The 12,642-nt window shown below is 46.6% G+C and overlaps 1 protein-coding gene across 1 annotated transcript; it reads right to left on the bottom strand.

Moving 5' to 3' along the window:
* Positions 1 to 1,822: 1,822 nt before the first annotated feature.
* On the bottom strand, positions 1,823 to 12,324 carry TYRO3 (TYRO3 protein tyrosine kinase; the record flags this gene model as incomplete). Its single annotated transcript, XM_036769555.1, is given in 9 exon segments — positions 1,823 to 4,279; positions 7,745 to 7,881; positions 8,296 to 8,455; positions 8,750 to 8,859; positions 10,124 to 10,245; positions 10,908 to 11,000; positions 11,390 to 11,470; positions 11,946 to 12,041; positions 12,224 to 12,324. Coding segments are annotated over 9 exon segments (1,258 nt in total), but the record flags the coding sequence as incomplete, so codon positions are not given.
* Positions 12,325 to 12,642: the final 318 nt, after the last annotated feature.

The raw sequence follows: 12,642 nt of genomic DNA, 5'->3' as shown, positions 1-12,642 counted from the left end.
TTTTTAAAAAGGTTAAAAAACCAAAAATAAATCTTTTGATACAGAATAGTCCTCCTAATTCTCATAAATCTTCCATCTGTTCCCTTTTCTCCACTCAAAAAGCCTCCACCCCAGATCTGGGGAGAGGGGAGGGGAATGGTCTATGAATCCCCTGGGGTCCATGAACTTGGAAGGGAAAAAAAATACATCTTTATTTTCATTAACCTTGGCTTCCCTTTTGCAAACCTGAGTATTGATTTTATGCATTTAAAAATGTTATTCTGAGAAGGGGTCTATGACACACAAGAGGTTAAAGACCCCTATTCTACCCTATTTCATGTTCTCATCACTTCCCCTAAACCACTGCAACAGCTTCCCAATTGGTTTCCCTGCCTACAGTCTCTTCCCTATCCAACTCATCCTCTGCCAATCTGCCAAGCAGACGATTCTGAAACACAGCTCTGAGCACATCAGCTCACTGTTCAAAATTCTTCAATGGCGCCCTGTTACCTCTAAGATCAAATGCAGAATCTTCAGCCTGGCATTAAAGCTTCCCACAGTTTGACTCTCACCTCCCTTTCCAGTTCCGTTTCACTCATTTCCCTTCATACATTTTCCATTCCAGTCAAACTGGCCTGCTAGCTATTCCCAGAATGTCAATTCCATCTCTCAACTCTGCCTTTGCACAAATGGCTCCCCATTATCTGAAATACGCTCCCTCCTCACCTTTCCCTAGTAGAGTACCTAGTTTCCTTTGAAGCTCAATTCAGAGGCTACCTCCTATGTTAGGCACCCAGTTCCCCTCCCACAACACCTGCCCACCTACTGCCCAAGTTCACAGTTCTTCTCCCTCGTATATTCTTTATTTTGTACTTGTATACATGTTGCATCTCACCAAAAGACTGTAAGCTCTGAGGACAGGAATTGTTTTGTTTCTGTATGCCCAGCTTCCATCGAAATGCTTTTCTTACACATAGTAGGAACTACAGGTTTTTGAAAGCCTACTTAAGAAGGGGCCAGGCAATAGCTGTCAAAACTGATTCCTCAAGGGCATCCCTCAATAAATATTTCTTGAATTGAAAGTAAAATTCTATTTTAAGGAAAGACAAATTGCTAACACATTTCTTTTCTAGGAAGCCAAGAGCTTTCCTACCTCTTTAGGATTTGGCTAGAGTCCAAGTTTGCTCCTGAGTCAGTCAAGGGAAAGGCTAGTTATCCCCACACCAGAAACCTCCTGTTATAGTCAAGAAGATGGTTACATAAACCTATAAAACTTTTGTTGCCCTCCCTAGATTCTGGGCTTGAAAATTCTTGACTAGATTGCCTACCAGGGTCTGGCCTAGGACATGAATGTTACAGATAGGATTGTCAAACCTGTCAAACAGGCAAAGATCTGTGCCCTGCCCCCTTCTCAATGCCTCAACTCCACTAGTTAACCAATACACTCATGTGAAACTCAGGTTGCTCCATTGGACAGCTAGATTTATCCCCTCTGAAGGGTGCCACCTAGTCTACACTGCTTACCCCTTCCTTGCTTCCAGGCAAAACTCAACTGGATTGGGGTCTGACCTCTACCACTCACTTATTTGAGTGACCACAGCATATTCCTTCCCTTCTCCCGTCCTCAATTTCCTCTATACCAGGGCTGTCCAAAATGCGCCAAGGCCTGCCGAGAAGCATAGAAATTTACATAAGTGCTTTAGTAAACAAAGCCGAGCTACAGTAGAGCTCTCACTAAAATGGCAAATCAAAATATACTGTCTATTGTTTCAATACAAACCTAAGGTTGGACAGCCCTGCTCTATACAATGAGTTTTAGTACAGTGCTTTGCACGTAGTAATCACTTAATAAATACTTTTTGCCCCCAAGCTCTTCTATCTGCTAATTATCCTGAAGAAAATTGATCTGATAAGCTAAGGCATTAGGTTTTCTACATGGCCACCTTTTCTGGGATCCATTTAAGGAAAGACACAATAATGTTCTTAACCCACAGGAGGAATCTTTAACGATAGAAATCCAGACCACATGGAATCCTCAAAGTGGAGGTATTTGTGGGCTGGGCTTGCTGTCTCTCATCAAGCCACATTATAGGAGACAGCAAACCCTACGAGAACATAAATTCTATGAAGCGGAAGACTATGTTTATCTCAACTTTGTAGCACCTAGCACAGGGTTTTACATACCTTGGTTTCTTAATGTTCACTGAATTGATCAGTCCCTTAAAGGCAAGGCTAGCCCTAGCTAGCAAGTTTTCTTGATTCTAGTTTCCTACAGACCTTGATTGAAGTCAATGTCTTTCTCTCCATCTCCTTACTACGTAGGAGCCAGAACCAGTTCTGGCAGCAACAGGTTTTTCCTGAAATTTTTGGAAGACGGCTGTTTCTTCACTCCACCCCCATTCTACTTCTTTGATGGCATCAGCTGCAACCTATTTCCCAAGCAAGCTCCCTGCCCTACACACAATCCCTTTTGTTTCTCCTGAGCTCCTTTTAAAGGGTAGGAAAGCACAGGCTTTTAACGACCTATATACTTACATGCTCCACTCCACATAGGCCCAAGACATAATTTTCTGCAGCCTTGGGGAGGAAAGGTGAAAAATCAGTATCACAACCTCCTAACTTTTCTCTCTACCCCACCCCCCAAACCAACAAAGGAGAGTGCTTGATTGACAGGTAAAGAAGAAATGACTATTTCCAAATGGCTGTTCTGAGGTTTGTTTTTATTTCTGTGTTTAAATGGCATCTAACAGCCTGGAAACACCCTTCCCAAGGCAGACTACTGTCACTCCCTTTCCCCCACAGCTGTCTCTGCTATGGAAGTGGTAGCAATCAATAATAACCCCTTTCCTCAAAACCAGCCCCCTGGCCTCAATTCCTCCCACTTCAGTAGCTCTGAATGGGAGCAGGCAAAAAGAGGAGGCTTCTGTTAAAGGCAAAGTCAGGAGAGAGGGACTCAGCAGGGAAGGAAGAAGTGGGACCAGAAAACCCTCTGGGCTTAGACACAGCTGCCTTTGTTAGTGGGATTAGGATTCTTGTAGCATGCTCCAAACAGACAGTGGAGGGTGCTTCCCTCACTAGTGGAAAGAGGATGCCATCCCTTATAGGACCAGATACATCTGGTCTCACCAATCCTTCCTTAGGCCCCACCGATCCCCTTCTTTTCAAGGGAAGGGCACCTAGCAGCCTGATATCCTATAGCTTTCTGCATAGGTGTGACCTAGGGAGTGTGCAGCACCCAACAGGGATGGGTCATTGGCAGGGTAGCCCCCCAGTCCTGCTGACAAAGGGTTATTCAGACCTGAGTATACTGACATCCAATCCCACCTACAGGGTGAGAGGGGTTGGCCCTACCAACCTCTCTACCAACTCATACCTGCATGGGTATAATGTAAATTCATCTCTATGTACCTTGAAGAAGCCAGGCCTAGAGCATTAAAAACCAGTGGTGTGGGCAGAGCTGCCTCCCTAGGCCGGGGGCGGCTCAGCACATGCACTAAAGCAGCAGGGTTAGCCCACTGGGGAGGAAAGGGGTGAATAGTGACACTTATCTCCTCTCCTTCCTGGCCCCCAACCATCGTAACCATGGGAATGTAACCACAGAGTACCAGCTGCCAGAGTCCAGACAACTAGGCCTGCCTTACCTCCCCCCTCCCTCCCCACCCGAATGAAATAGTCACGAGCCTGTGCCAGGCTGGCTGGACCCAGAGTGATTGGAGGAAGAACTGGGATTGGGCGATTTGGTCATATCAGACTTCCAAAACCCAGTCCCCAACACAATTTGGGAGGGACTACCACAGGAGTCCCCACACTTTTGACTGGGCTGAGATCAAGAGGGGAGGGGGCTTTGCTAGCCAGCCAAGCCAGCCAGACACCTCCCCTTACCCACCAAAGGATGCCTATCCGTTTGTTAGGCTAACAGCCTCTATGTGCCTACAGCCCCTGCTAGAGTAGCATTCGCCTCTGGGCCTCCCCACAGGCTCCTTCTGACGGTTGTTCCTCCCCAGACTGTTCAGCTGGCCCTCCAGGGCTAAGGATATATCGATAGTCACTCGGAATACCACCTACTGGTCCTGTACCACTACTGTTCCTATCCTCATCCCCACTGATAGCCTGGTCCCCACCCAGCTGGCCACCCTCTTCTGCTTGCTCCTCAGCCCTCTCGATGTTGATGTAAAGAGGATCACGACTGGCAGAGAGAACAGACAGACGGCCCAGGATCTCTTCTAGCTCCATCCGAAGGATCGGGAAACTAGGGCGCTGCTTGGGGTCCGAGCACCAGCACTGGTACATGAGTTCATATCTGTGACGGAAGGATAAGAGAAACTACTAAAGAAGGGGGAAAAAAAGAAGGATCTCTATCCTTCCTTCCAAGCAGAGACAGTATCAAGGCTGTAGTATTCAGAATTCCTGGAGAGGGCCAGACCTCAAACCCTGCCTACTAAGTCCTGTCCTGCAACTCAACAGACATGCCTACTGTTAAGTGTACTAGGCTAGCAGCCCAAACGGTGGTGTCCAATTATATTCTAAAATAAAAACCCCCAGGGGCTGAAAAAATCCTACCCCAAGAAAGAGAATGAAGCCTGGGCTGCTCAGAGCCACTTCTCTGACATTCTTGCCTAACCCCATAACAAAAATTCTTGGAAGCTAGGAATTATTATACCTACATACCACTGTGCTAAGCCCCTTCACTCATGACTGCTCCTAGAGCCCCCCAAAGTGAATAGGAAGGGAGGAAAGTTCATCATGTCCACTCCACAGCAGGTCGTGGGAAAGGCCTGAATCCATGAGCACAGGGCTTTGGCCAGGACACGGTCTCAAGGTTGACTAAGCCAACTGGCATCTGTCCACTGTGATGCAATGGCCAGATGCCAGCTCCCTTCATCCCTCCCCTGGTAGCACCAACCGCCGACCAGGAAGGAGCTGAGCCAGGGACCAAAAGGCTATTAATAGTTGAAAAAGTCTTTGCTGCTTCTTCAACTGTAGAGGCCTATATAATAATAAGTTGATATTTATGTAGCATTTTAAGGTTTGCAGCAGGAGGTAGTGGGTAAAGAAGTGAGCCTTGGAGTCAGGAAAACCTGAGTTCAAGTCCCAGCTACCTCTGACACATTCTGGTTATGTTGCCCTGGGCAAATCACTGAACATATCAGTGCTCCAGGCAACTCTCTAAGTTTGTAAATTTCAGGTAAGTGGCCAGTCTGAACTGGTAAAAGGAGTTTCCTAACCTGGGAGGTCTCTTGTACCAGTGAAATCACACAGATCCACTCTCTCATCCCTTCATGTTTGCAAAACACTTTACATATATGGCCTCCTGATTGCTCCATGAACAAGACATACCATCTCTCAGTTCTGGGCATTTTCTCTGGCTGTCCCCCATGCCTAGAATGCTCTCCCTCCTCTGCTCCAACTAGTGACCTCCCTGGCTTCCTTTAAGTCCCAACTAAAATTCCACCAGCTACATTCCAACCCCTCATAATTTCAGTGCATTCCCTCTCTTAATTATTTCCTATTTATCCTGAATACAGCTTGTTTGTACATATTTGTTTGCATGTTGTCTTCTCCCATTAGATTGTTAAGCTTCTTGTCCTTAGTTTCTTTTTGCATCCCCAGTGCTTAGCTCAGTGGCTGGCACATGTAGGCACTTAATAAATGTTTACTGAGGCTCAGAACGCAGCTAGTGAATGCCAGAACTAAGATTGGAACCCAGGATTCTCCTGTCTCCAGGAAGTGTCAAGTTCACTCTCTGTGTCCATCAAGATAGAATCTCAAAATGAGGACTTTCTCATTTCAGTTCCCTCTAATCTTCTCCTTGGTCACTCCAAATGAGCCTCAGTTGACTCTTCAGCAGGATTTTAATGTCTATTTCTGCCCATCCTTTCCCTGCTGAGCTCTGTTTCCCAGGCCTAAAGCTAGAGTGGTTCAGTTGGCAGAAAGTTGGCATCCATTCGAATTGTTTCTGTCATAAATGAAGGTAGAACTACCAAAACTATTCATCTGTGCAAGAAATCTGTCCCTTCCCTAAAACCACCATGGACTTCATCTTGCCTTCTTTCTCTCTCATGCCAGGAATAGCTTTAGCTTCCATGGAAGCCCAGAAAAAGCCTGGCTCTGGTAAGGGTGGAGGATTCCAGTCACAACAGAAAGAGCTTCAGAGTGACATTGATTTTACATCTGTACAGCCTCTTCTTCCTCCCCCCACACGGTACATACTCTGCTTACTAACACAAGGAGGAATCTGCCAACTCAGCCCTAGCAAAGGAAGAGACTTAAGCTGCACAGCCTCCCTGCTTCCCCCACCACTCCCCACTCTGGATGCTTAAGTCCTTCTAGGATGAAAGGAGGCTGGTCATTTCTCCCTAGGATTCCCATTTTCTAATCTCAAGCCTCTTCCAGACTCTAGAACCCTTTACCAGCAGTCAGCGGGGGTTCTGAAGGAACCATTCTTCCTCCAACAATCAGCCCCCTCTTTGGAAAGACAAGGATTATGGCAGAATAGTAAAGGAAGGGAAGCAGAGACCCCCATTGGCAGCTGCAGTCCCAGTCTTTTGAGTGGTAAGAAGACTCCTATAGGCATTTCATCATTTCTCCTCCCCCACCCACTCATTCTGGGTAGAAAAGAATTCTTAATCTAGGGAAGGTGTCTATTTTTTTTTCCCTTTCTTTCTAAATACCAGCAGTAACAGCTAGAACTAGCCTGGCCCTGGGGAAGGAGGGGTAACAGAGAAACCATGGCTGTTCCCTATAGAATCTCTTTCTGGCTTCTGCCTCTGGGATTAGGAGGGATAGATTTCTTGTTTATTCTTGGGAAAGGCACTGGCAATGCCCACCATGAATCGGATCAGTGTCTGCAAAGGCAAAGAAACCATGGCTGTTCCCTATAGAATCTCTTTCTGGCTTCTGCCTCTGAGATTAGGAGGGATAGATTTCTTGTTTATTTCTGGGAAAGCTGGAGAAGGCATAAGGAGGAGGTAAAACAGGAAAATAGTAGAACAGGAGAGATAGAGGAAACAGGGAAGCACTAGATAGGAAGAACATCATTTTTTTTTCATTAAACTACTAAAAAATGAGAAACTCATTTCTAGAGGGAGAAGAGGAAAGAGAGACAGAGAGAGACAGAGACTTCATGAAACTGTTAAGAAATGAGAAAATCATTTCCAGAGGAAAAAGAGAAGAGGGAGAGACAGAAATGAGACAGACTTCATGAAACTGTTAAGAGTTAGAAAATCATTTCCAGAGGGAAAAAGGAGAGGAGAGACACAGAGATATAGAAGCAGAGACTTCATAAAATTGTTAAGAAATTAAAAAATCATTTCCAGAAAGAGAGACAGCGAGATATAAAGGCAGAGACTTCATGAAACTGTTAAGAAATTGGAAAATCATTTCCAGAGGGAGAGGAGGGGAGACAGAGACAGAAAGAGAGGAAGAAGAGCAAAGAGACATTGAAGGAGAGAGATCCAACTCAGGCTCTTGGGAGAAAGGGAAGGAATGCTGGATTTGAATCACAGGACCTGTGATACCTTGGGCAAGTCACAATCTCCCTGGGCCTTCAACTGTAAAATGAAGAGACAGGCCCCTGAAGTCATCATCTGGCTCTAGACCTACCATCCCGTCACCCCTCAGCAGAAGTCATCACTCAGGGAAAGGGTAGCCGGGGATCTCTCTCAGTAGGCATAATTACATACAATCGCCAATCCACCCCAAAGCTTAAACTGGCTCTTCTGCCCTCCCCCTGTTGTCCCTATCTAAGTTTCTGGAGAGCACTCACACTTCCTCGAGACAATCAGGTGGCTGCTTCAGACGGTTCCCGCTGATGAGGTAGTTGTAAATCTCAGCATTTTCAATACCGGCATATGGTGTTTGTCCCCGAGTCATTATCTCCCACATGGTCACACCAAACGCCCACTAGAACAAAATCAAGGTCAAAAAAGCTGTCAAAGGGGGAAGCTAGATGGCACAGTGAGTAGAGCACTGGCCCTGGAGTCAGGAGGACCCAAGTTCAAATCTGCCCTCAGACACTTGACACACTTACTAGCTGTGTGACCTTGGACAAGTCACTTAACCCCAATTGCCCTGCCTTCTCCCCTCAAAAAAAAAACAAAAAAAAAGCTGTCAAAGCCAGGTCTGGGGACAGATAAACCCTGCTACCTAAGGACAGGATAAAACATGTAAGGGCAACCAGTCCCAATCCTAAGGTACTGTAAGGGTAAGCAGTCCTGGCCTTTGTGTGGTGATCCCCGTCCTAATTCTACTCTGCAGTTCCCCTGATCCAAACCATCCAAATCCCTGCTCCAGTTGGCCCCAAATCCTTCTACTCACCACATCACTATGTACTGTGTACAGGTTATCAGCCAAACTCTCCAGGGCTAGCCATTTGACAGGCAATTTGGAGGCACAGCCCTGCCGGTAATAATCACCACTGTATATCTTCCGAGATAGCCCAAAGTCAGCCACACACACAGTCATGTCCTCAGCTAACCTGTGAAGAGACATGGAATCAATGAGCTGACTCTGCCCCTTTCCTTCCTAGAGACTCTCAGGCAGGCAGTCTCTAAGCTGGCTTTTAGGTATCAGGCTCTCATTGACCAGAAATGGGAACAATTCTGGACATAATAGCCAGGCTAGGACTGAAAGCAGTTATCTGCGCCCCTGCCGTCTTTCTTCTAGTTTGAATGGCAGTTCTCACTATCTAAGGGCTGCTGGACAGCTCTCGACCACTTTTTCTCTATGACCTCCACTCTCACCCCCTCAGGTCCACTGGCAGCTCACTCACATGCAATTCCGAGCAGCCAGGTCCCTGTGGATGAAGTTCTGGGAACTCAGGTACTCCATGCCACTGGCAATGTCAACCATGAATCGGATCAGCGTCTGCAAGGGCAGGTTCTAGCCAGGAGGAAACAAACAAGTTTAGTCCTGGGCCCTGCCACAAACAGCTGAACAGAGGGTACGGACAGCTCCTTGATCAAAGGGTTTCCTCAACTCCAGTGTCAACACATCTGAGGGAGGGGGAAAGGGTGAAGGGCTTCTGCCAAGGTGAGCCTTTGGCAAAGCTGAGAAAGAGACTAGGAGGGAGAAAATGTGAATTGGTTCAACTATTCTGGAAAGCAATTGAGAACTCTGCCCCCAAAGTTGTTAAACTCCTCTACATGTCCTTTGAATTACACTTTTACTTGGTCTATACCCCAAAGAGAGCAAATAAGGAAGAAAAAGTCCTTATATGTACAAATATATTCGTAGTAGCTCTTTTTGTGGCAAAGACTAAGGGGGTAACTATCAACTGGGGAATGACTGATAAAATTATGGTATATGAATATAAAGTAATATTATGCTGTAAGGAAACATGAAGAAAGAAGAAAGTTTCAGAGAAATCTGTGTAAGAGCTGATGCAAAGTGAGATAAAATAGAACTAAGAGAATATATTACATATGATACTATATATCCTATATATGCATATTGTATACAATAAAAACAAAATAAACACTTTTGAAAGACTTAAGAGCTCTGATAAATACAAGGGCCAAACATGATTCCAGAGGACTGAAGATACTTACTTCTTGACTGAAAGGAAATGGATTAAATATGTGGAAAACTCATTTTTGAACATGACCATTGTGTAAATTTGTGTTTTTTTGACTATATCTATTGTTACAAGAGTTGTTTTTCTTTTTTTTTTTTTGGAGGGGGAAGGCAAGGCAACTGGGGTTAAGTGACTTGCCCAAGGTCACACAGCTAGTAAGTATCAAACATTGGAGGCCAAATTTGAACTCAGGTCCTCCTGACTCCAGGGCTGGTGCTCTATTCATTGTGCCCCAAGAGTTGTTTTTCTTCAGTGCAGGGAGAATGGAAAGAAAAAAATGCTTTTTAATTTGAAAAAAGAAAGAAATTAAGTCTCTTTCTAAAATGGATACCTTCTCAGCCTAGAATACCCTGAGGGCTTCCCTACACCTGAAAGGGAATATATAGAATATACCATTCCTCCTGAGAAGCTTCTGAAAAGTTCCCTGTCCCCACTTCATCTTTTGCAACCAAGTTCCAACTCCTCCTCATTTCTCCCAGTCTTGCCTACCAAGCCCTTCCTCTCCCAAATGCTCTTTCTCCCATGTTCCTTTCCAGCCTACACACACATGCCACCAATGCAAACACTCACAAAAGGGTTTTCTCCTATTCGGGAGGCAAGCAAGAAAGCATGTAGGTCCCCATGTTTCATGAAGGGCAGGATCACCATGGGGATAGGCAAGCGGCCCTTTGCACGGCTCCGAAGGCTCACCCCTGGGGATAAAAAGAAAGGTGGAGAAAGGTAAGGGGTTGGTTATTCAAACAAAAGGAAACCTCTGATCAAAGGGTTTGTGTGATTGGGCCAGAAAACCAAACAGCGAGTATGCTGTGTCCCTAATCCTTTTCCTGTCTCATAATAGGTTTCCACAGGATACGGCATTCCCTCTGGCTTCTCCAATTTAAGGCTAATTTGCCCCAATGAATGAGGGATTTAAGCCACAAGGAACACCCCCCTTTGAGCAGTTCAAAGGTTCTGGAATCAATCAATGTCTCAGTCCTTCTTGGTAACTACCTAATTCCCAGGTACTAGCCCAGGAGAAGGAACCAAAGAACCAGACCCTGGGACTCCTTATAATGACCTCCCCCTATACATGGTACCACTATTCCTCACAGAAAATTTGACTTTCTTTGTATAGCTTCTGGTATATAGACAGGTTCTTTGTATTGGCTACTCTTAGGATCACAGATGTAAAGACATTAGGACTATTAGAGATCATCCAGCCCAGCTCGCTCATTTGACAGATGAAGCCATCAGAAGGGCTTCACATCTCTACTTACTAACTTTGCCCAGTCATACAGATAGTGTTAGAGATGGGACTTGAACCTAGGTCCTCTGCCCTCTCCTCTGTACCAGACTCCCATAGAGACCATCTCACCAACAAGTTTGGCCACATGTGGGTGGTCAAATTCTTTCATGCAAGCAGCCTCTCGGAGGAACTCTTCAATGTCACTGGAGTTGATGATGTCCGCTAGGAAGATGAATGGGAAACAAGAGGTGAGAAGTGCCTCCCAAATGGAGCAGGCCCCCCCTCCTTTAAGCCATTCACCCACTAAGTCTCCTTGGGGGTCCTGGTCCACTAGAGGACATGGCTTTGCTGGAGGTGTTCAGGCCAGGACTAGGGAGCTGAGAATTGCAGGCAGTAGAAGAGCCAAACCCAAGGAAGCAGTGTTATTCAGAAGTGTACATACAGAAGCAGACCTTACAGCCAAGGCTTGCCCTCAAGTGTTCCCACTTCAGAGCTGCCAAAGGTGTCCTAGCCTTGTTCAGAGGTGGGCTTGGCTTGGGGCTCTATAGCTACCTCTACCACTTCCTCCCAAGGCTGGAAGCCACATCCTTCAAACATTGTACCCCACTCACCTTTTAGCATTTTCACCGCTACCTTCTCAAAGGAGCCATCCTCCTGCTTCAGCTGGGCTTCCCTCACTGACCCAAACTCCCCTGTGGAACAAGCCAGGTAATTGTGAGATGACTCTAGCTTCTGCTCCCAAGCTCTTCCCCCAAGAGAGGCAGCTGAGCCTACCGGACAATCAACTCTGCTGTCTCCTCCCAGAGAGTTCCCCAAGGGGTGTGGTAGGGCTCAAGAAGGAGTCATCTGAGTGACACAGGCTACGGAAGCTGGCTTAATATCAAAGGGTCGCAGAATCATAAAACTTGCTACAAGTAGAAGTGGGTAGCCCAACCACCCAAGTCAGTGCAGAACCCACTTCATCTTCCCTAGCCATCACTAAGCCTCCTAAATTTAGGGTTTTTCCTGCCAAGTCCCTACGATCCATCAGAACACCCTTCTTCGCCTTGTTCCAGGCAGTTACAATTGTAGCAATTTTTAAAATCTCAGATACATAATGCTCAGACACACCGCCACCTCCCTTTGATAAAAGGCTTCACCCTCACTGAAGACAGCCAGCCACCTGACCTTTGCCCAACATCCGGCCCAAGGTGAACCGTTGTTCTGGGATGAGCACATCCTCCAGTTTGTCTTTGAGTTCATCACTGATACCCAGGCTGTCCACTGGAAAGAAGGAAAAGGCAGTAAAAACCCCTGGGACACTGAAAAGCGACTAGGACCCCACCAGGTGCTCCCGAGCAACGCCTCCACCCCAAGCACAGCGGCCGACTCATCCCGAAATCAAATGAGGAGCAGGAGTTCACAAGAGGGCAGACCTTGTGGGTCCCCATCGACGGATGACTTACGTGTGGCCTCAATTCGTTCTGGGCCTTCCCTATTGAAGGATCTGGCAGCGCGGAAATGAACAGCAGGCTCCCCGCGGGCCATGATGCTGTCAAAGGCTTGCCTGGTGGGATACAGGATGTAGGGAGGGGGTCGAAAGAGGGAGGGAGAGAGAGGGAGGGGGAGGGGGAGAGGGGGAGGGAGAGAGAGAGAGAGAGTGAGAGGGAGAGAGAGAGAGAGAGAGAGAGAGAGAGAGAGAGAGAGACAGAGAGAGAGAGAGAGAGAGAGAGAGAGAGAGAGAGAGAGAGACAGAGAGAGAGAGAGAGAGAGAAGAGAGAGAGAGAGAAAGAGAGGAGAGAGAAAGAGAGAGAGAGAAGAGAGAGAGAGAGAGAGAGAGAGAGGAAAGAGAAGAGATGAGAGAGAGAGAAGGAGAGAGAGAGGA

Source organism: Trichosurus vulpecula, chromosome 8 (assembly GCF_011100635.1).
Source record: "Trichosurus vulpecula isolate mTriVul1 chromosome 8, mTriVul1.pri, whole genome shotgun sequence".
In the NCBI taxonomy this organism is placed as follows: Eukaryota; Metazoa; Chordata; class Mammalia; order Diprotodontia; family Phalangeridae; genus Trichosurus; species Trichosurus vulpecula.
Note: the sequence above shows the minus strand (reverse complement) of the source record. Positions and strands in the feature narration are given on the sequence as shown.